Genomic DNA, 22,459 nt, shown 5'->3' with positions numbered 1-22,459 from the left:
GGGAAGAAGGACGAAGGAGCTGTGAGTCGCTGGTTTGTTCTTCAAGCAGAAATGGAGGCAGCCTCGGTCTTCAAGCTCGGTCATTCAGGGAGGTTCTTACGAGGGTCTCAAATCTGTCCCTTCCTCCGGGGCGATTCTGGGGCCACCCCTTGGAGACGGTCGAATCTGAAAAGGCAGGTCCAAGATGGCTGCTGAGAGGCAGGAGGTCCGGGTGTGTCAGAACTTGGATTTAGGGCCCAATGGTGGTAACTACTGGTCTCAGCCGGGCCGGCTCTACCAAGAGGCACAGTGAAGCGGTTGCTTCAGGCGGCGGATGTTTGGGGGAGGTGGCAAATTGCCGGAGGATAAAACGGCGGGCCATGCAGTTGGGGAGACACAGTGGGCTTTTCCACGTGGAATCGGAGGGGCGCCATCTTGCTCCGGCTTTGAGTCTTGGCCTACGGTTTCAATAATATGTCTCTTATAAGAGCTGGGTGTCCAGACTCTCTACCTGAAAGGGCTCTTACCTATCCACGTGTCTGTGTTAGTGGGTCTTTTGGAGTAGAGAAACCCTGCCCCCCCTACTCCCCGGAAGTCTCTACGTACACTCGGATAACAAGGATTTCTGTCTCGGCTAGTTAGGGGAGCCAAGCTCCCCTAACTAGCATGGGGAGAAATGATAGCTCAGATTTGCTTCTCAAATTATATATTCCATTTTTGACACCCACATCCAAGAATAGCAGTTAGGGGTCGTCGTTAACCCTGTTGTTGTATTTCATAAGAAATATATATATATATTATCTTTGGCAAATGTAATACTTTAATGCCATTGCCTTAAAACGGAGAAGGATGTTCTACATCTCTCTCTGTCTTGACAACCACAGTATGCAATGAGCGCTTTTCAAACATCCACACCTGAAATTTTGCCCAATTTCAAATTTGAGGAGAGAATTCCTCACCCTGCCCCTGGTTTTTGCCTGTGGAACGGCAGCCGAGGCAAAAGAATACCATCTTTCACGATTCCTTTACCGATTTCCAGTTCAGGGAGTACAAAACCAACCTCCCGCGAGAAAACGCCGCTAGTCCTCATTGAAACGCTTTTATTTTCCCTCCAAAGCTTTCTGCCCCCTCCCCTTCCCGTCAAGAACCCCCACCCCAAATATCTTCTAAGTGACATTTCAGTGCATTCCCCTGGCTGCAAGATCCTCCGAAGAGAACGCCAGACTCCAGCAACGGAGGTGAAAACGCCTCTATTTTCTTCCCTTTCCGCATCCGCTAGAATCTGATACGTCATATTGAAAAAGATCCCCTTTTCTGCTTGAAGAACAGGCCTTGCGGGGCTGCCCAGCAATGGAATTTGGGGGTGGGAAATTGAGCCAAGGTCCAAGCGTAGTTGACATTTCTTGCACTAAAAATGGAAACGAGATGTCTTTTGCCGCCTCCGACAGCAAGAGGAATCAGATGCCACTGCCATCACCGCTCCCAAACGTGGACAAAATTCAGGGCTTTGTGTTTTTTAAACATTTCCAGTGGCCTGGAAGACGGCAAATTAAGGACAGAGAAAGGCATGATCTCACCTTAGTGACTATCTGAAAAGAGAGTGGTATGTTAAACAGAAAGGGGTGGGGGAGATAATTTATTTCTTGCAATAAGGATCAAGATCCGTGTCGGCGGAGATTTTTGAACCTGCTGTTTCCTGCAGAAGGAAGGAGTGAAGGCTGAAAGAGAAATCCAGAATTAATCACGGGGTGTTTTTTTTTTTTACAAAATGGGTGGGTGGGGAACGTGGAGTTTTGCCATCCAATTCATTGCAAGTGGGGGCATAGGTCACTAGCTAGAGATATAGTCGTAGCGAGAGCTTTAATGATTTGGAAACGGGTGGGTGGGTGGCGGACGGTGTCCGCACGTGTGTTTCTTGCAGTTGCTGAAATCGGTCACACTTGGGCTTACACAGAGGGGAGAAATCCTTCGTTGAGGACACACATCTCTGCCGTGAAGCCTGTTTTGATTTTATAGCTTGCCCCCAAAAGATGAACACCCGACTTCTAGCTTGCGAAACCTGTGCGGTAGCGCCACCTTTCCCCCTCGGTTCCACAGCGTCCCCAACCGCAACGCCGTACGTGAAGAGACGCCGCTCCACGAGGGCATCTCAGGTTCCGATAGAACGCGAGGGGGAACCCACACAGCTGTATCTTTTTTTAATGGTCATCCCATGGAAACGGAGCTGGCCGAAAGAGGGAAAGATACGTCCGTGCTCGATTCACGCCCGGTATTTCCCGGCAAGCCATGATTACCCCAGACTCGGTACACCGTTGACCGCTAGTGCATTTCCCCCAAAAAGCCATTGAAACAATTGTGTATGTTGAACGTACATTGCCGGCGGGCCGTTTCCGGCCGCTAAATCCGAGGAAGAGGAAGAAAAAGGCCACACTGGATGCCTCTTGCCTGTGCTGCTCTACCATCCGGCGACAATCCCAAGGTCCGGCGTAGCCGAAACTTCTCCGACGCCCGGGGGGGGAAAGGACGGACCGGTGTGCATGCATTCACGGACGCTGTTCTTCCACTCCCAACGTTTCTTCCCGTGCTTGCGCCATCCCAGAGCTATTTCGCCACAGCAATAACGCCACGCTAGCAGCCTGCGCATCGACGGCGAGTCGGTGGTAGGACAGCAAGTCGGTCGCAGCCGTCCGTGGGTTCCACTCCACCTTCGCCAAGCCGGAACAATCCAACCGCACGCCTTAGCCACGGTCAAGGAAGGGGCGCTAATTCTTGGTCGACTCGCGTGCCTATGGTCACCCTCGCGTCATCCCTTTGGACCGAGGCTGGATCGGGCCCTCGCCGGAGCGGTCTGCTTTTAATCCGCCAGAGAGACCGGAGCTACAGCTGCTTTTTCATTGCCTTATCACGGAAAGTGTTTTCCACTATGACCCAGTATCCATGAACGGTCGTCACAGCCTACCAAAACGTAATGAAATCCAGTCGAGGGAATGCAGCCGGACTCCTCAACAGCCAGAGAGGGGGCTGTTCTCCATCCACCCCCCCAAAAAAACCACCCCTCTGCAGCACCCCATGGCAAAATTCAAAACACGGCTCACTCGATCTCTTATTTATATAAGCACCCGTCCGTTTCACGTCTTACTCTTCTGAGCAATTACTGTACAAAAGAGGAATATTTTATTTTTCGGGGTGGGAGGAGAAAAAACATTTAAAAAGGGGGGGCAGTATTGTTCTTTCTATTAATTTGCTGCATTTTAATTTATTTATGTGACTTGAACGCAGGAGACAAAAAAGAGGAGGGGTTCTCAATTTCTTTTTAAGTTATTTTTGTCATATTTTTGTAAAACCTGCAGAAATGCAATAAAAAATATATTTCAACAAAAGGGGGGAAAATGGGGTGGGTGGGGGACTTTCCAGGAGAATGGCTTCCTCATCGAACACTTGTTTGCTGGAATCAGAAGACCCTGCTTTCCTCTTCCCTCCTAAACATTCTGCTTTTGAAGGCAGCTGAAGTATTAAGAATTAGAGCGGGATGAAATTTTAAAGAAAGAAAACCCTGAAACCGGCTGCCCATCCCGGGGAACGTACGAGCGTGACCTGTGTTCCAAACACCCCGTTGGTTGCATTCGCACTTTCTAGTTCTAGCCGGACGCTTAAAACGAGAGTGTGGGTGAACCGGCTACAACAGGGACATTTCATTAGGATATGCACCAAGGGGATTTTATTTTTAAGGCCCCGATTGGAGCAGGGAGGGAAAGCATGATTTCCAGAGCACGTGGAAAGTGTGTATTCCCCCTGCCATGCTAATGGCGGCTGCCAGGGAAATACACACTTTCTGGAGGCTCCGGAGGCCTTAGGGTGTGCACACCCAGCACACCCGCCTATGTGAAGGCCAAAGGTTTGCTTGAGGCAGCTGGGTGGTCTTGTTGAATTAATACGTGGAACTAGGCAGGGGGGTAGGAGTTAGTCAAGAAGTTACTACACCGGCACTTGGAGATCAAAATATCCACTCTCCCTAGCTGGCCTCTGCTTGGGAAGAGGTCCCCATTGGCCTATGTATTTATTACATTTATATACTGGCTGTTTTCCCCTCTTGGGGGGAGCTGAAGATAGTAGCCATGATCCTCCTCCTCCTCCATTTTATCCTCACAAAAGCCCTGCGAGGTAGGTTAGGCTGAGTCGGACTGGCCCAAAGTGCCCCAGTGAGCTTCATGCCCAAGTGGGGGACTAGAACCTGGATCGCTCCATTCCCAGCCCAATGCTCTAACCACTACACCACACTGCCTCTCTAGTACTGCAATTCAGAGAATAAGAGCGTTTCCCCCAACCAAATGGGCTTGATGGCAATTTCCACCAATGGGAGTTGCAGTCTAAGACGGGGGTCTCTAACCATTTGGGGTCAATGGGCACCGTTGAAATTTTCAGTCGTAGGTGCTCTCACAAAATGGCTGCCGTGGTGGGCACGGCCAGTTGCAAAACGATGGTCTTATAGGTCCCTTCCAACTCTACTATTCTATGATTCCAAAACACTCGTTTCCCCAAAGGCAAACTGGTGAAACGGAAAGTCACTGAAGTATAGGCACTCTTTGGAACGCAAATCAAGATGGCGCCGTAGGGCAGGGCACGACTTTTCTTTGCAATAGGCCAGCTTCCCAGGGCACCAGGTTGGGAAGAGCTGAAGATTGGGAATGCCTTGTTTCCACTCCTACCTAGCTACAGTTCCCTGTCCTAAATCTGTATTCTACAGATCATGAGAACACCAGGTTACCTTACCAGGGGTGGTGTACGGATATTCGAGATCGTCCATTGGCGAAATGCTTTAAATTCCGTATCGGTACCCAGGATGGGATAGTCCTTGCTAGATCAAACCGGGAAGTCCTCGCTCAGCACTCTCTTTCTCACGGTGACCCACGCCAGACTCCTCCAACGAGCATTGTCCCCCTCTGCCCTTCGCCTTCTATCGATGACGGCAGCCTGCCTTGGAATGAGGAGGTTCCATCAGCTGATTGCAGTAAACAGCTGCTACTAAGCCTCTCTGCCATGAGCCTGTCCAATTTTGGGGGGGTGGAGGGTTAGGCAACCTATGCTAGTAGCTGTCACACCTTATTGTGTCAGAAGAAGCAGCTTCCATTGCGTGGAATATTGTCCGCACCGGCGGCTCCAGAAACGAGCCGCTGTTACCCCATAATGCCGCTCCTCTTTTTTGCGGCTGACTTAATTGTGGCGGAACCCCCTGCTTGGGACGCAAGAAGACGGAGCTTTTGTCCCTGGGTAGCCAAGTCCGGGTAGGCCCCCTCCGCTCTGCTTGAGATCACGGAGGCTGCCGCTGGTCGGATCTGGTGAACCGTTGACTCGGTATAAAGCACCTTGTTCCGACGGAGCTACAGCTAGGCGGCAAAGAATCTGCTCCGCGTGAAGGCCCCGGGTTCGACAACGTCTCCCGTTAGAAGGATCAGAGAAGCGGAGCAAAAACGGGGACGCTGTGCAGCCCCCGCGATTCCTCCTCCTAGTGCCAGCTGGGCCCCCTGTTTTGTGCCTCGCCCACCGAGAAAAAAGCAGGGGGGGGAAGTAGTCCACCAACGTCACCTGGTGAACTTCCCAACTGAAACGGGTTCTGCAGCCCTGAGCGACAACGCCGCCGCTCTTCTAACCTTTAATTCCACTCAACAGGTTTAAGTCGATCTGGAATCGTAGAATTCAACTCCCCGTCTCACCCGCCCACAAAGAGAAGGCCCAAACAGGCTGTTCCGACCAAATACGCCGCACAGGTGGTGAGAAATATCCTTCTTTATTCTACGCGAGAAGTTGCACAGAACTGGTCCATTCAATGAGAGGTGCGAGAGACAGAGAGAAAGGAACGCAGAGGACAAGCGGAGGAAGATGTGGTTGTTCGCTTGCAATCTATGGCCAATGTGCTAATGGACTCCCCGGGAAGGATATTAAAGGGGGGGGAGGGAGAGAGAAAGGCCAAAGCAAGACAGTAACGCAACGCTTGTCAGAAAAGTGGGCAATGTCTCTGATGGGGACCATTAACTCAAGGAGAAACGTCGCCATCGATTTTTTGTTTCGTTTTCAGAAAATGGTGGATGGGTAGGAACGCGTCTGGGGCAAGGATATCCCCCGTCACACAAACGACCCCGTTGTTAGGAGGTACGCAGGAAGGTACGGCGACTTAATACGCCGCACCCTTAACCACACACCGGTAACTGTGTAGATGGGAGGGCTGATATCACACACACAAAAAGGAAGGGAAAGCAAGAAATGGGAGAGACACGATCCCCACGAGCTGCGCTCCTCCATCGGAGAACAGTTCGTGTAACGTAGGGGAGAAGGGACAGCAGCCACAAACGGAGGGTTTTTTTTTCTTTTCTTTTTTTTTAGAAAAAGGCATCGATCACAGTCTAAACGTCATTTCCCCGCCCCCTTCCTGACTTGCTCCAGCAACGAGCGAGCGCGCGAGAGAGAGCATAAATAATAATTAAAAAAAAAATGGAAGAAGAAACCTCCCCACGCACACAAACAAAATAAATACATTGGCTCCTACAAAGTCAAAAGTGGTTGGGGGGGGCTGCACAGTGAAAGGGGCGGAGGGAGAAAGACGGGAAGCCATATAGCTGGCGGTGGACATTTCTGTGTGTGTGTGTGTGTGTGTGTGTGTGTGCGTGCACGCGCATACACGCTGAAAGACATTCCCACCCACCCCAAAAAACCCCACACAGGAAGCGCCTGTAAAATTTAACACAGAAGACAAGCGGGAGTTTTAAGTGTCCTCGTTCATATCTTGGCTGTCTGTCCGGGCGATTTTGCGGGGTGGAGCGGAGTTTTCCCCTTCAATATCCACCTGTTCTGGGTCTCTTTTCTTTGCTGCGTTCTGACAGGGGAAAGAGAGAGAGAGATTTATTTACCAGATCGACTTGCACAGCGCATCTGCGCACTAGTGCTTTATTGCTCAATATTACGCCTTTCCGGCTTTTCTGCAGGCGCTCGGAAAAGCCGGGCGTGATTCCTTCGGGCTCCCAGAGAGGTTTACATACCCTGTAACGACACAAAATTCTTACTTGGGAACCTCTGTGCGTTGCTAAGTGCCACAAGCATTGCCTCAGCATTTTATATAGATAGATCTTTAATTTATTTGCAAGTATCCATAAACAACTTACACTGACAGATTTCAAAAGCGCTGCATGCCAAGGGTTGAAAGACAAACTGAACTAAAAACAGCAGCAGAGAAACAAACCAGAAACCGAGAAAACAAGCCGGGTTGTCTGCTCGTGCGAAAGAGAAGGCAGAGCTAAAGCAACAATCCATGGTTAACATCAACCCACGGCAGGAATCCCTGGCCTTTTGGGGGTCAGTGGACGCATTTGGAATTTGGAATGTCTCCTGGGCGCTGTCACAGAATGGCTGCCGTGGTGGGGGTGGCTAGTCACAGAACATGCTTTAATTTTAAAAAAAAATCTTAAGAAGTAAAATTAAAACAAGGAGGGGCAGGCAGCCTGATGGACACCAAGAGGGATAGATAATGGCTGGCACATCCATGTCTGTGGGCACCACGTTGGACACCTCACAGCTAATGACTTAACGCTACCTGCAGACAGAGCAAAATTTGACGAAATGCTGTTCAAGCCTCTCTGCTGACCCACGCAAGGTTACACAGGAGAGGGGCAGCTATGACACCTCCCCCTCACACATGCACGCACACACGCGTATCTTGACAAACGCAGTTTTAAAAACGGACAGACAGATTGGTGTTTGAGCCCAGTTTGAATCACTGCCATTTACCTTTTTGTCCCACTGTTGGTGTAGGTAACGCAAAAGTATGTTTGTCTTTTCTGTTACGATGACTGCGGGAGAGAGAAGAGAGATTTTAGGAGGACGGACGGGCAAAAGTGAATCGAACGCACGTGGGGAGAAGGCAGGGCTTGAGGGACTTTCCACCATTCACTGCAAACGACAGGGCCTTGTCCTCCGACGAAAAGCCTTCCCCGACTTTCAGAAGCTCCTCCTCCTCACATGGGCGTGGAGCCAGACGTTCTCTGCCTGTAGCATCTGCCCGCAAGAATGGCAAAGATGCTCTTCACCACCCGGTAAACATTTCCTTGCCGTGGGTGTGAGGTTATGCTGCAAACTACTGGCCGTTTAGACACACAAAGAACCTCTCTGCACAAGGACAAGTAGATGTTCTGTGATAACCAAAAGGACGCTCCCTCTTTCCTTTTCACATCACGTCTCTCAGAGGGACTGCCTTGTCTTTTAATAGGCCTGTTCACACGTCACAACAGCCCGCCGTGGGTTCATTCAGCCGTGTGGGGTTGTCGCATTGTGCTGGGCGCCCCTGGGGGCTATTTTCCCCACGTGCCCGGATGTGTCATGCGAACCCCGGTGGGTTCAACAACCCCGAAACAAGCCTTGGGTTATTTGAGGCTGGCTTAACCCTCAAACAACCCTTGCCAGCTAGGTTTGCATGACAAACCAGGGCAAGAGGCGACAAGAGCTGTGGGTAAATTAAGCCACACCGGGTTGTTGTGTTGTGTGAACCAGGTCAATCTCTCTATAGCACTTGCAAAATGTTTGGCACATTACAAGAGTCATAATATTATTACTACTACTACTGTTATATTTTGTGAACCGCCCAGAGAGCTCCGGCTATTGGGCGGTATAGAAATGTAATAAACAAATAAATAAATAAATAAATTTATAATTTTACACTGCTGAATATATCAAAATACCTTAGATTATATCATCATCATCATCATCCCTGTTATATCAGAACAATGCTCCATCTGGTCAAACTTCCTACCAGCTGCAAGGGCATAAAAGCAATTATTTCCCAGACTCCCTGGTGGCTTCTCATCAGCCAAGGTAGACTGCAACTGACCACAGAGGTTTTATTTAGCCATCATGACCAAAACCACACAATTCCCACAGCAATGACCGTAGTAAGTCTATTGCAGCAGAAACAACGTAGGGTCTTGGGGCCCCTACAAGACGAACAATTTTTCTTCCGGCAACAGCTTTCGTAGACTGTAGACTGCTTCGTCAGACGGGCAAAGGCGCTGTGGTGAGTTTCGGGTTTATATACAGTACGTATTGAGGGGGTGGATGGGAGAATGGTAAACCGTGGGGTTAGAAGGAAACTCAGTGCAGGAAACAACAACCACGTCATGAAGAGGGGTCATTCATGCTGTGGTTGTTGCTGATAAAACACACACAGACACACACACACAAAAGCACAGTCCCAGAGTACGACAATGGAACCTGTGACCTAGGGAGGTTGTGGGCTCTCCCACACTAGAGGCCTTCAAGAGGCAGCTGGACAACCCTCTGTCAGGGACACTTTAGGGTGGATTCCTGCATTGAGCAGGGGGTTGGACTGGATGGCCTTGTAGGCCCCTTCCCGCTCTGCTATTCTATGATTCTCTGCCTACCACTGAACTTGTGACCCAAGAGAGCTATTCTGAGCAGTTGTCAAAACCTACGTGGCGAGATGAGAGAACCCCCCCGAGGCCCTGCTGCGACAGGTTTGCTAAGGCACTGGGGTAGAGAAGGTGGACAGGGAGACATTTTCCTCCCTCTCTCAAAATACTAGAACCCAACGGGGCCATCCCACGAGGCTGGGAGATTCAGGAAAAATAAAAGGAAGGAGTTCTTCACACAGCGCAGTGTTAAATTATGGAACTCACCACCACAAGATGTGGTGATGGCCATCCATTTGGATGGCTTTCAAAGGGGGTTGGATCAATTCCTGGAGGAGGAGGCGATCAACGGCTACTAGCCCTGATGGCTCTGTGCTACCTCCAGTATCCGAGGCAGTCAGCCTGTGTGCACCAGTCGCTGGGGAACATGGGTGGGAGGGTGCTGTTGCACCGTGTCCTGCTTTGTGGGTCCCTGTCCAACAGCTGGTCGGCCACTGTGTGAACAGAGAACTGGACTGGTTGGTCTCTTGGTCCGATCCAGCATGGCTCTTCTGACGTTCTTGTTTCTATCCGCTCTGAACGTGACCACTCTCACCCACAGTTCCAGTGGAGAAATCCAGAGCACCAGCTGGACCGGTTGTGTGGGATGTAAACCCGGAGAAGTGCTTCTCCGAGTTCCCATGGGACAGTATGCCGTGCGGAGGGAGAGACTTCGGCACCGATACCATATCCTTTTCAGCACCAGGTCGAAGCCCATAAATTTGTTATTTCCTTATTATATTTCTATTCCGCCCAAGAGCTGAAGCACTTTGGGCACTTCACAGCAATTAAAAACAGAACAACACAACACCATCAAATACAAATATCAGAATTTGAAAGCTACAGTTTTTTAAATAATAATAATAATAATAATCCAGAAATAAACCCTACCAACAATGCAAAGATTTAAATCAGAGTGACAGATTTGAAACAACAGAGACTGAAAGGCTAAAACACCTTGGAGAATAAGATCTTGATCCGGTGTCAAACGGAGCACAACGTAACGTACAAACTTATGAATCTAGTCCAGCACTCTGTCCACACCGTGCCCACCAAGCAGCTGTTGACCCACAAGCAGGATATGAGTGAAACAGCACCCTCCCACCCATGTTCCCCAGCAACTGGTGCACACAGGCTCACTGCCTCGGATACTGGAGGGAGCACAGAGCCATCAGGGCTAGTAGCCACGGATGGCCTTCTCCTCCTCCTCCAGGAATTGATCCAACCCCCTTTGAAAGCCGTCCAAATGGGTGGCCGTCACTACATCCTGTGGCAGTGAGTTCCACAGATTAACTCTGCGCTAGGTGAAGAAGTCTTTCCTTTGATCTGTCCTGAATCTCCCACCCATCAGCTTCATGGGAGAACCTCACATGGTGCTAGTATTATGGGAGAGGGAGAAAAATGTCTCCTCCACCGCCTCCTCCACACCACACCTGATGTTGTACGCCTCTAACATGTCACCTCCTTTTTCCCAAGCTAAACAATCCCAGCTGCTCCAGCCTCTTGATCAGATGAACTGCCCCTTTCTACACTTTCCCCACCTCAACGTAAGTGCCAGGCAACCTCTCTGGGAAGCTCATTTCACAACGAGGATGCGGTTGAAGACGGTAGATGTGAGCTGTTTATTTCACCTTTTTTCCTGACTTCCAATCGCTTTCGTTGTGGTTTTTGCCTCTCGCACTAGCAAGTGTTTAATTCCATTCTGAAATTAAACCCCTGTAGATATTAAAAAAAACTGACCTTTTGGCCTGTTCCAACAAGGTATCTCTCCTGTTCTTAAAGCAAAAGAAACAGGGCCGAAGAGCCAGGTAGAAATTAAATTAAAGAAAGAAATAAGAATGTTAAATCAGGATGGCTCAACACAGATGAATTTATGCCTTAATTGTTGAGGGATTCAAAGCACACACGCTGGCTTTGTACAAACGCCCGCGGGTCCCGCAATCCCTAGTAGAGCAAAATAGACTTACTTTGTTCGGACGGGTATTCCCGCGTGGGGAGATAAACCGACGGTCTTCTGTTCTGTGAATTTAAAAAACAAACCACAACTTGTGAAATTTGTGCAGTGCGTGAGAAAGAGAGAGGGAGAGAATGTAAGCCTATGTGGCAGGGTTTTGCTATTTTATTGTTTTACTCTGTACAGCACCATGTACACTGATGGTGCTATATAAATAAATAAATTATATTTATTTATAAATATAGCTACGCCCCTATCTGGACAGGGATAACCTGGCTTCAGTTGTCCATGCTCTGGTAACCTCCAAGTTAGATTACTGCAATGCGCTCTACGTAGGGCTGCCTTTGAAGACGGTTTGGAAGCTGCAGCTCGTGCAAAATGCAGCAGCCAGATTGATTTCGGGAACCAGAAGGTTCGACCATATAACACCTGCTCTGGTCCGCTTGCACTGGCTGCCTGTATATTTCCGAGCCCAATTCAAGGTGCTGGTTTTGACCTATAAAGCCTTACACGGCTTGGGACCACAATACCTGACGGAACGCCTCTCCCGACGTGAATATACCCGGTCACTACGTTCAACATCTAAGGTCCTCCTCCGGGTGCCTACTCCGAGAGAGGCTTGGAGTGTGGCAACGAGGGACAGGGCCTTTTCGGTGGTGCCCCCCCCAGACTATGGAACGATCTCCCTGACGAGGCTCACCTGGCACCAATGCTGCTATCTTTCAGGCGCCAGGTTAAGACTTTCCTCTTTGCCCAGGCATATGGCGGCACGTCTTAATCACCCACATGTTTAGTTTTTTTAAACGGTTTTTAATGCTTTATGTGTGTATGTTCTGTGTTTTAGAATTTCTGTAAACCGCCCAGAGAGCCCTGGCTATGGGAGCGGTATATAAGTGCAATAAATAAATAAATAAATAATAAGAGATTTCCAGTTCAACCATCATCTTGTTAATTATCCAAAATACATTCTGAAGGTTTTCTGTAAAAAAAAAAAAAACACCCGATGTGATGTCTGTGGTTTATGTGACTAACAAAATAATAGTAACTTTTTCCTGTTGCCTTATTATTATCACTACTACTATTACTACTGTTGTGTTGTTACAGTGCCCTTCGTCCGGGAAACCTTACAGAGTCAAACAGGGCAGAAAATACACAAGTCTTCGCTCGCAGGGTGCTTACAGTTTAAAATGGGCAAGTCTTCCAGAGACTTAGGGCTCTATCTCAGGCATGAATAAAAGGTAGCTGAAAGGCACAACGCTACTTGTGACGACAGGTTAGCAATGGCATTTGGTTAATTTAGTTGAAATGTTTCCACTAAAATGTGCTCTTGCCTGCTTCATCTGGTGAAGGAGATTCCAAACAAGTTGAAACCTTAGATTGCTAAATTTCAGCCAGCGAGATTTTCCTCACTTATGCTGAACCCCTACATCCAATCTCCTGCAAAATTCTTTCCCTGGGGGCTTCTGGCTGGGCTCACAGGGCTCATCTGCACAAAGATATTGCAGTATGAAAGTGGTATATAAAAGGCAGGAGCCACACCAAGCAGGATAGAGTGGTATGAAAGTGGTCTATGGTATGTGTCTATGGGCCCCAACAGTTGTCAGGGCACTTCAATACCGCTATAAAGCAGTCGTGTGGCTCCTGCCTTTTATATACCGCTTTCATAGTACAATATCCTGCTTGGTGTAGATGAGCCCTAAGTTTGGAATGTGGGTTCTTAGAAACTAGCTCCAGAGCATAGACAGAATGCAAATCCAAAGTTTGTAAAATACGCTGGACTATGGAAATTTGACAACGGCCAAAGCTGGAAATGATGGGTGCTGTAGTTGATGTGATTTGATTTGATTTATTACATTTATATCCCGCCCCATAGCCGAAGCTCTCTGGGTGGTTTACAAAAGTTAAAAACAGTGAACATTAAAAAGTACATAAAATTTAAAACCATCAAAAACATAAACAGTATAAAAACAACGGTATCCATTTAAAAACAACAGTCCTGGGGTCCGTTAAAAAACAAACACACTTAGCGTTGTTAAATGCTGTTAAATGCCTGGGAGAAGAGAAAGGTCTTGACCTGGAGCCAAAAAGATAACAATATTGGTGCCAGGCGAGCCTCATTGGGGAGATCATTCCACAATTAGGGGGCCACCACTGAAAAGGCCCTCTCCCTTGTTGCATGAAATACAATTTACTATATATTTTTTATTAATAACAATATTGTTTTACCTTACCTTACCTTTTTGATTTTCTTCCCTTAAAACTTCTATTAAATTATTAAGCTGATAGAGATTCAGGGTTTACAAAGGCTGGCTCAGTTTCCCTTTAATACGTACTTAATCTGTTAATTTAGCCACAGAAGCAGAGCCTGCTACCTTTGAACCCATTTTTTTTTCAGACCAAAATTCCTGCCACGCTAACGAAGTACTAGCTGCTTTTCTAGAATTAATTCTTCAGCGTACACCAGGAAAAAAAAAAAGGGTCTAAACAAATGAAACGCTTGTTTGGACTCCAAGTCCCATCATCCCTAGTAACATAATACAAACCCTGGATTGACTAGTGCAAAAGAGCACTAGTACTTATATAAGAAGGCATTTCCGGAAGAAATTATGTAAAAGCAGGATATGAGTTAGAAGGTTTTCACTCAACACAAGCCTTTTGAATGACCAGGGTCCTGGTGATGGCATTGCCCAGCCCTGAGTGCGAATTCCTGCTTCTTTACAACCATGAAGAGGAAAGAAATACACTCACCGATGCTTTACATACGGAGTCTGCGTGGAACCGGCTGAAATTACTTTTGTTGTAAACTGGCAACCCTTTCAGAAAGTCCGCCTAGATATTTTTTAAAAATAATAATAATAACAGTAAGTCCCAGACCAGTTTTTAAGGAAATATTTCCTTTGGCAATTAGGCCTTCCTAATTGCCACTGCCCTGTTTTCGTTTTTCTGTCCCTAGATTTAAGACTCTACCGATTGGGGCCCATAGCCTCATGACCCAGAAGTAATTCCAGCCTGCGGTGGGCCGTTCTCCAGGCACACAAGACCCACACAACCCCCTATGCAGCGTTCACCTTCCTGACAGGCAAGACAAATTCATTCAAGCGCTCCGGTTCCCAAGGAAATCGGACTCACCTCGGTGTGAGTCCCTCATAACACCCTCCCGTGACCTGCCCCTCCTTCCAAGTGGGCTCCAGGCTGCCCCAAACAAGGGGGCTGCCTCTCTGCCCCTGCAACAGCCTCCGAGAAACGCCTCCGCGCACAGCGTCCCCCCACACCCACTTCCCAAGCAGCCCCCCCAAATGAGACCCAGTCTCCCCAACTGCCTCCCCCAAACCTGCCCCATCCCCTGGCACGGCCCCCTTCCCAACTGAGGGACCCCCTCCTAACAGAGACCCCCCCAACCCCCCCCATTAAGACCCCCCTAAAACCTCACCAGTTAAGAGACACCCCCCTAGCTTCCCCAACTGAGAGACCCCTCCCCAAGGCCTCCCCATTTACATCCCACCAACTGAGGGACACCCCCCCATTTAAGGGAAAGGCCCCAAAGGCTTAATTAAGACCCCCCCAATTGAGACCCCCCATTTACATCCCACCAACTGAGAGACACCCCCCCATTTAAGGGAAAGACCCCAAAAGCTTCTTAATTAAGACCCCCCCCAAATTGAGACCCCCCCATTTACATCCCACCAACTGAGAGACACCCCCCATTTAAGGGAAAGGCCCCAAAAGCTTCTTAATTAAGACCCCCCACTGAGCCCCCCCATTTACATCCCACCAACTGAGAGACCCCCCACATTTACGGGAAAGGCCCCAAAGGCTTCTTAATTAAGACCCCCCCAATTGAGACGCCCCCAATAAAGAGCCTTGTCCCATGCCCCCTCCCCACTGAGACCCCCACAAGGCCTCCCCATTTAAGAGCCCCCCTTCCAGGCCTGCTCACTTGAGAGAGACCCCCCCAGGCCTCCCCAAATTAGGGCCCCCCTCCCCCTGGGCCGCCCCCACCCCTGAGGCTAGTGCCCAGCGCCTGGCACGCCCCCTCCCTTGTGGGGGCGGGGCGGGGGGCGGGGGGGCCCTCGGGGGGGGTGTCGCCCACCTACCATCTTCCCCACCAGGCGCCTCCTCAACAACTTCTCATTCCCCCCCACCCGCTGCTGCCGCCGCCTCCTCCTCCTCCCTGCTTGGCCCCGCCCCCTCGCCGGCGCCTATTGGCCCGCCCTAAGCGGAAGCGAGGCCGCCATTGGCCGGCGCCGCTCCGGAAGCAGCGCCCGCCTCCCGCCTCCTCCTCGGCAGCCGCGGAAGGGGAAAGGCCGAGAGGAAGGGAGGACCCGGATAAGGCGACGGGGGCGGGGCTTCCGGTGTGGCATCACGGGAAATGTAGTCCTTTCTCTCTCTCTCTCTCTCTGGCTCTGCCAATAATAAAAAAAGAGGCCTTCAAGCCGCGCTTAGGCAAAAGGAGGGGAGCCTGAGGGTGACAGGACTCCAACTCCCATCAGCTAATGTACTGGGGGTGATGGGACTTGTAGTCCATCGAACATCTGGAGGTTCCACACCTGTTAAAAGCTGTTCTAAGCCAATATGCCAAAAAAAAGCCTTTCCAGGCAAAAGGAGGGAAGCCTGAGGGTGACAGGATTCCAACTCCCATCAGCTAATGGATGGGGGTTGATGGGACTTGTAGTCCATCGAACCTCTGGAGGTTCCACACCTGTTAAAAGCCGTTCTAAGCCAATATGCAAAAAAAAACAAACCCCACCCTTCCAGGAGGGTTGGTCTGCAACACCCAACATCCCCAGCCACAAGTCTAGTTATCATTTCCTCCTTGGAGATGGAGGAATTTACAAGTCAGGATGTAAATCTAATAAAACAAGCTCTGGGTTCTCATTATTATTATTTATTTATTTTTATTTTTATTATATAATCTAAGGTATTTTGATATATTCAGCAGTGTAAAATTATAAATAAATATAATAGTAGTAGTAATAATAATAATACGCTGGACTATGGAAATTTGACAATGGCCAACTCTGGAAATGATGGGTGCTGTAGTTGATGTGATTTGATTTGATTTATTACATTTTTATACCGCCTATAGCCGAAGCTCTCTGGGTGGTTCACAAAAATTAAAACCATAATAAAACAACCATCAGGTTAAAAGCATAAATACAAAATACAGTATCAAAAGCACCACCCTCAGCTTCCGGCACCCACGAATTTTGTCCTAAGAATCACCCTGGGAAGCTGAGCGTTGGGCCCAAGGTTACCAGTGGAGTAAATGTATAGATTCAAAACCAGTAATACTATATAAGGTGCCAGAAGGCACACAACTACTCCAAACACCAATAAAAAGTGATAATTATCAAATAACCCATTTATTTACAATTTGTAAAGAGACACAGCACGTGCCTCTTCTTGCTGTGTTTATAATTTTTGCTTTATTTCTTTACACGCAATTGTGTATTTTAGGGCACGATCCTATGCATCTTTAGACAGAAAAAAGTGCAACGTAAGAAGGGCCCTGCTGGATCAGACCAAGGGTCCATCTAGTCCAGCACTCTGTTCACACAGTGACCAACCAGCCATCAGCCAGGGATGAAGAAGCAGGGCATGGTGCAACAGCACCCTCCCGCCCATGTTCCCCAACAACTGGGCATACCCCAGCCAGCCTAGGACTTTTTTCTATTTAAACATGTACCTAATTTTAACTCCTATATATTTAACAGAAAAGCAGGATGTCAACTTTGAGGATAAATAATACACTTTATATCTGTGTGATGAAACAACTGAGACGACTCGTCATTCCAGCTCAAAACGTCCACTCTTCTGTTTGTTTTAATCACACACTGCTGGTTATTTCTTTCAACATGGTGGATTTTTTTCCCTTTATATAGTAAAGGCAGGGTGTCAAGCTTGATGTTAAATAACCTATGTGACAAAATGAGCAGAAAACTTGCAATTATATAGGGCAGCTTTTAATATTGACATCTCAGGCATTCACGGCTGTTGTTTTAATACACACATTGCTAATGGTTCATTTTGACACTAGAAGAGAGTTCAGCCGCTGAATTATCCTAGAAGAAAGAATCCTAGATCCACAATGCAAGACAGGAAAGCAAAACCCATATTGTTTGGAATGGAAGATCTGTTGTAAAGTTCGTCATCCCCTAAATAGAAAGAAAAGTGGCTGACAGTCAGAGCTTGCGCTTTTCTCACTTCAGCTTCCCTTCCGATGGGTCAATGGCTCAGAGACTTCCTCCCTTTCAGCATCCTTCGGAGAATGACTCGAATCCCACTGGCTTCGCGGATGCGTTTGATCCAGCCGTGTTTGTGCTTGCGTTTGAGATTTGACGGCTGGTACTCGTTGCCACGGGCTTTGGTGCGAACCTGTTGGTGAATCCATGGCGTTGCTAGCCCAGGGAGACCCGGGGAGACTCTCGCCGGCTCCAGCGACAGGCAGGGGTTGAGAGACGGTCTCCACGGCGCGGAGAAAACAGAACAGATTCCACGCTGGTAAATAACAGAGGCTGCACCTCGCTGCATCAGCAGGAGAGATCTGGAGATGCACGGAGAGAAAACAATCAAAAAGGTATTGACATTTTTTGTATGAGCTCCCCAGAGAGGTCTGCCTGGCGCCTACACTGTACTCCTTTCGTCGCCAGCTGAAGACATTTTTATTCACTCAGTATTTTGACACTTAATTTTAACTTAAATTTAAATTTTACTGTTTTAACTCTGTATTTTAATCTTATATCAATTTTGCTGCATGGTTTTATCCTGGTTGTGCTTTTTATACTGTATTTTGTATGAGTGCTTTTAACCTGTTGGTTGTTTTATTATGGTTTTAATTTTTGTGAACCGCCCAGAGAGCTTCAGCTATTGGGCGGTATAAAAATGTAATAAATAAATAAAATAAATAAATATTATTGTTGTTATTATAATTATTATTATATGTTTTTATTTATTAATAATACTTATATACTGCTTAATATAATAAAACCTCTAAGAGGCTGATGCATAAATATTAAAAACCACTATTTAAAAATACACTATTAAAATAATTTCAACTAAAAATAATGTCAATTACAGTTGGAGGGGGTTGCATTCTCCCTAAAGGATCGGGTCCGTAGTTTGGGGGTGCTCTTGGATCCAGAGCTGTCACTTGAGGCACAGGTGAACTCAGTGGCAAAGAGCACCTTTTATCAGCTTAGGTTGATATACCAGCTGCGCCCTTATCTGGACAGAGATAGCCTCGCTACAGTGATCCATGCTCTGATAACCTCTCGTTTGGATTACTGCAGTCCGTTATACGTGGGGCTGCCTTTGAAAACGGTCCGGAAGCTTCAGCTGGTACAAAACAGGGCAGCACGGTTACTAACAGGGACTGGCCGACGAGACCACATCACGCCAGTCCTTTTACAACTTCATTGGCTGCCAGTCCAGGTCCCGGCCCGATTCAAAGTGCTGATACTAACATTCAAAGCCCTAAACAGCTTGGGGCCAGGCTATCTAAAGGAACGCCTCCTCCCATATGGACCTGTCTGGACCCTGAAGTCATCCTCAGGGGTCCTTCTCCATGAACCCCTGCCAAAAGAAGTGAGGCAGGTGGCTACCAGGAGCAGGGCCTTTTCTGCTGTGGCACCCCGGCTGTGGAATGAGCTCCCTAAGGAGGTTTGCTTGGCACCTACAATATATTCTTTTAGATGCCAAGTGAAGACCTTTTTATTCTCCCAGTATTTTAACAGTCTATAAATTAATTTTAACTTTGCTGTTTTAAATATGCATTTTAAATTTGTATTTTTGCATTGTTGCTGTTTTTATCTTGGTTGTACTTTTATATTATGGTTTTATACTGTTGTTTTATACTTTGAATTGTCTTAATTTTGTAAACCGCCCAGAGAGCTTCGGCTATTGGGTGGTATAGAAATGAAATAAATAAATAAATAATAAATAAAAATAATGTCAATTACAATAACAATTTAAAGAGGGATTATTTATTTTATTTATTACCCTGCTCCTCAACCGGAACAGTTTACATGCAGGTGGTCCCTGCCTGCAAGCTTATGATGTAAAAGGCCACGCACACAAGGAAAAATGGATGGGGCAGGAAGAGGAAAAGGGAAGTCATCTTTCTGCAGGTTTATCCGTTTCTTCCTTCAAGGAGCGCAGAATGGGGTATGTGATTTGTGGTTTTCCCCCACCCATCTTGCCCTCACAACAACCTCACAGGGTCCAAATCACACGTCCCCGGGGACTCTGTGCATGCTCAGAGGGTGAAAATGACCCTGGGGCACTCTGTGCAAGTTCAGAGGCTCCAAATCTTCCAGAAGCGCTCTGTGCATGCTCAGAAGATCCAAACCAACTTGAAGCGCTCTGTGCATGCTCAGAGGCGTGTCTCTTCACCCCCCACATCCCTTTTCCCGCATCCAGGCCTTTACCTGGCTCCTGCAGCCCCAGCCAAAGTGCCCATGCTCGCTTCTCCTTGATCACTCCCTGGAAGCGCACCCTGGGTTGGGACACCCAGCCAATCACAGAAAAGGCCTGAGCGGAAAAGGCGGGCAGCGGGGATTTGCCGCTTTGCTTTCTGGGTAGTGTAGTTTCTTCGCCCCCAGGGGCAGCTGCGCACTTCCTGTGGAGGGCGGATGAGGGAGGTGCCCTGGCCTCGGAGCGGCGGTGGAGAAGTAAACACCACCGCCCGCCCCCGCCCCGCCCCGCCCCGTGACGTCGAATAGCCCCGCCTTCCGCCTATCCCGCCTTGGCCACAGAGGCGCCATTTCAACTTCCACGCCTCGTTGCATAGCAACAGGTGGAAAAAAGGGAGGCCTATCCAGTGTATATTATATGTTGTATATATATTATTATGTTATTTAATAATATATAACAGAATATAATGTGCTATAACACACACACACACACATTATATATATGAATTCTTTCTTATGTCTATCTAAATGAAGATATACACATATCCTAGTTAAGTCGGCCTTCCACAACCTCCAGATGTGTTCGACCACAACTCCCATCATCCCCACATGTGCTTAACTACAACTCCCATTATTCCCCCAGCCAGTATGGAAGTTGCCTTCCAAAACATCTAGAGGCCTCCCAGGGCAATTGAACGACATCTCATGTCTTCTTTTTCGCCCTGCAATGTCGTTGTCGGAGACTCAGTGACCCCAACCCTATATCCAGAGGCTTCCAATACTGGAGATGAATCTGTGGCCATCAGGACTAGTGAGGGATCATGTGAAGGATAATCAATAAATACTCATAAAGAGACAGTTCCTGTTTGCGGATCTATTTATTTATTTATTTTTAAAAAAGACACAACACAAAAGGAAAAATAGAAGGAGAGGGAGGAGGAAAAATGCATGGGGTCCGCCAAGAGGTCCCACTTCACCCCACATCTTCTTCTGTGGCTGCGGGTCCAAGAAAAAGCAGCCATGCCTGGTGGCCAGGTGTGTTCATAGCCTCTCCAGATGTTTGGGCCTACAGCTCCCATGATCCCTCCTCACTGGTTGTGCTAGCTATGGCAGATGGGAGTTGTAGGCCAAAACATCCATGGCGCTGTAAGTAGCCCCCCACTACACATCACATTTCCGATATATCTCTTAGTCCACCGTTTTGGGGGATGCTGGGCCTATGAATCTTGAAAAGGCAGCAGTTGTTCTGTTGGGCTTCCAGGAGATGGAGCCACAACACAGGTGACTTTTTAGACAGGTGACACATGTCTACTTTGCTCCAAGAGATTTGGAAGCTGCCAAATACTCTCCTTTGGAGGAACAGCCCTGTTGGGGAGAGAAGATGCAAGCCTGGGAATGACACAGAGTTCTTTGCAGGGCAGAAAGGACGTTCTCAGCACTAGAGAATATCCATCCGCCTGTCTTTTGTTGAGTTTCCTTATGCAAGGAAGAAATCACAGGACCAGAGTTTAATCCCAGTCGAGAGACTCAAGGCAAAATCTTCGCGTTTCAGGTTTTGGAAGCCTCTCTTCCTCCCCCCGGGGTTGATGGGAGTCGTACTCCAAGACATCTGCAGGGCATCTAGTTGGAAGGGGGAAGCTGTGCTAGAGCAGGGGCAGGGAACCTGCGGCCCTCCAGATGTTGACAGATTACAATTCCCATCAGCCCCAGCCAACGCAGGCAATGGCCTGGAACGCTGGGAGTTGTAGTCCAAAACGCCTGGAGGCAAACCTATTGTCATCATTGGAATTTGGGACTGTTTTTAATATTGTTTTTAAAATGTGCCTTTAATCCTTATATGTGAAGCAGTTTGGGATTTTATTATATTACATAGTTTAGAAGCATCACAAATAAATAAACCCGTTGGACTACAACTCCCATCATGCCCAGCCAGCATGGGTTTGATGGGAATAGTAGTTGAGCACCATCCTGATCAGCCTTCCCCAATCCTCTGGATATTCTAGACTACAACTCCCATCATCTCCAGATGGCACGGGGAAAGGCTATGGGGCTGATGGGAGTCGTAGTCCAGCACCATCCGGATCAGCCTTCCCCAGTCCTCCGGACGTCCCAGACTACAACTCCCATCATTCTCAGACGGCACGAAGTGGGAAAGGCTCAGGGGCTGATGGGAGTCGTAGTCGAGGTCCCTCCAGATCAGCCTTCCCCAATCCTCCGGACGTCCCAGACTACAACTCCCATCATCCTCAGACAGCACGGGGGGGGGGAGAAGGAGGCTCAGGGGGCTGATGGGAGTCGTAGTCGAGGTCCCTCCGGATCAGCCTGCCTTCCCCAAACCCTCCGGACGTCCCAGACTACAACCCCCATCATCCTTGGCCACTGGAGGATGGGACTTGTAATCCGCAGGGCCCGGAGAACACCCCCCTCTTGCTCCAGGCCTGGCGGCGGAGGCGGGCGGGACGGTGGCGGGCAGAAGACTACCCCTCCCGCCATGCCTCGCGCGGCGTGCGTGCGTGCGTGCGCGAGAATGACGCGCGTCGCCGCAGTGGCGGCGGAGGGAGGGGGCGCGGCCGGGGGGCGTGCCGGCGCTGCCTGCCTGCCTGCCTGCCTAATGGCGGAGGGGGCGTGGCCGGCGCCAGCGCTGCTGCCGGAGCGGAGCTTCCCCC

The 22,459-nt window shown here is 48.6% G+C and overlaps 2 protein-coding genes across 2 annotated transcripts; both read right to left on the bottom strand.

The window, feature by feature from the left end:
• Nucleotides 1–6,673: 6,673 nt before the first annotated feature.
• DDA1 (DET1 and DDB1 associated 1) lies at nt 6,674–15,541 on the bottom strand. The gene is made up of 5 exons (XM_063146933.1): nt 15,477–15,541; nt 14,131–14,211; nt 11,396–11,447; nt 7,756–7,817; nt 6,674–6,847 (listed from the first exon to the last, which is right to left on the bottom strand). The coding sequence occupies exons 1-5, from the start codon at nt 15,477–15,479 to the stop codon at nt 6,737–6,739; spliced, it is 309 nt and encodes a 102-aa protein (XP_063003003.1). The 5' UTR covers nt 15,480–15,541; the 3' UTR covers nt 6,674–6,736.
• A 1,787-nt stretch (nt 15,542–17,328) lies between these two features.
• Nucleotides 17,329–19,875, bottom strand: MRPL34 (mitochondrial ribosomal protein L34). The gene is made up of 2 exons (XM_063147024.1): nt 19,809–19,875; nt 17,329–17,926 (listed from the first exon to the last, which is right to left on the bottom strand). Exons 1-2 carry the CDS (start codon nt 19,838–19,840, stop codon nt 17,608–17,610), a joined length of 351 nt encoding a protein of 116 aa, XP_063003094.1. The 5' UTR covers nt 19,841–19,875; the 3' UTR covers nt 17,329–17,607.
• Nucleotides 19,876–22,459: the final 2,584 nt, after the last annotated feature.

Source organism: Elgaria multicarinata, chromosome 23 (genome assembly GCF_023053635.1).
Source record: "Elgaria multicarinata webbii isolate HBS135686 ecotype San Diego chromosome 23, rElgMul1.1.pri, whole genome shotgun sequence".
NCBI lineage: Eukaryota > Metazoa > Chordata > Lepidosauria > Squamata > Anguidae > Elgaria > Elgaria multicarinata.
Note: the sequence above shows the minus strand (reverse complement) of the source record. Positions and strands in the feature narration are given on the sequence as shown.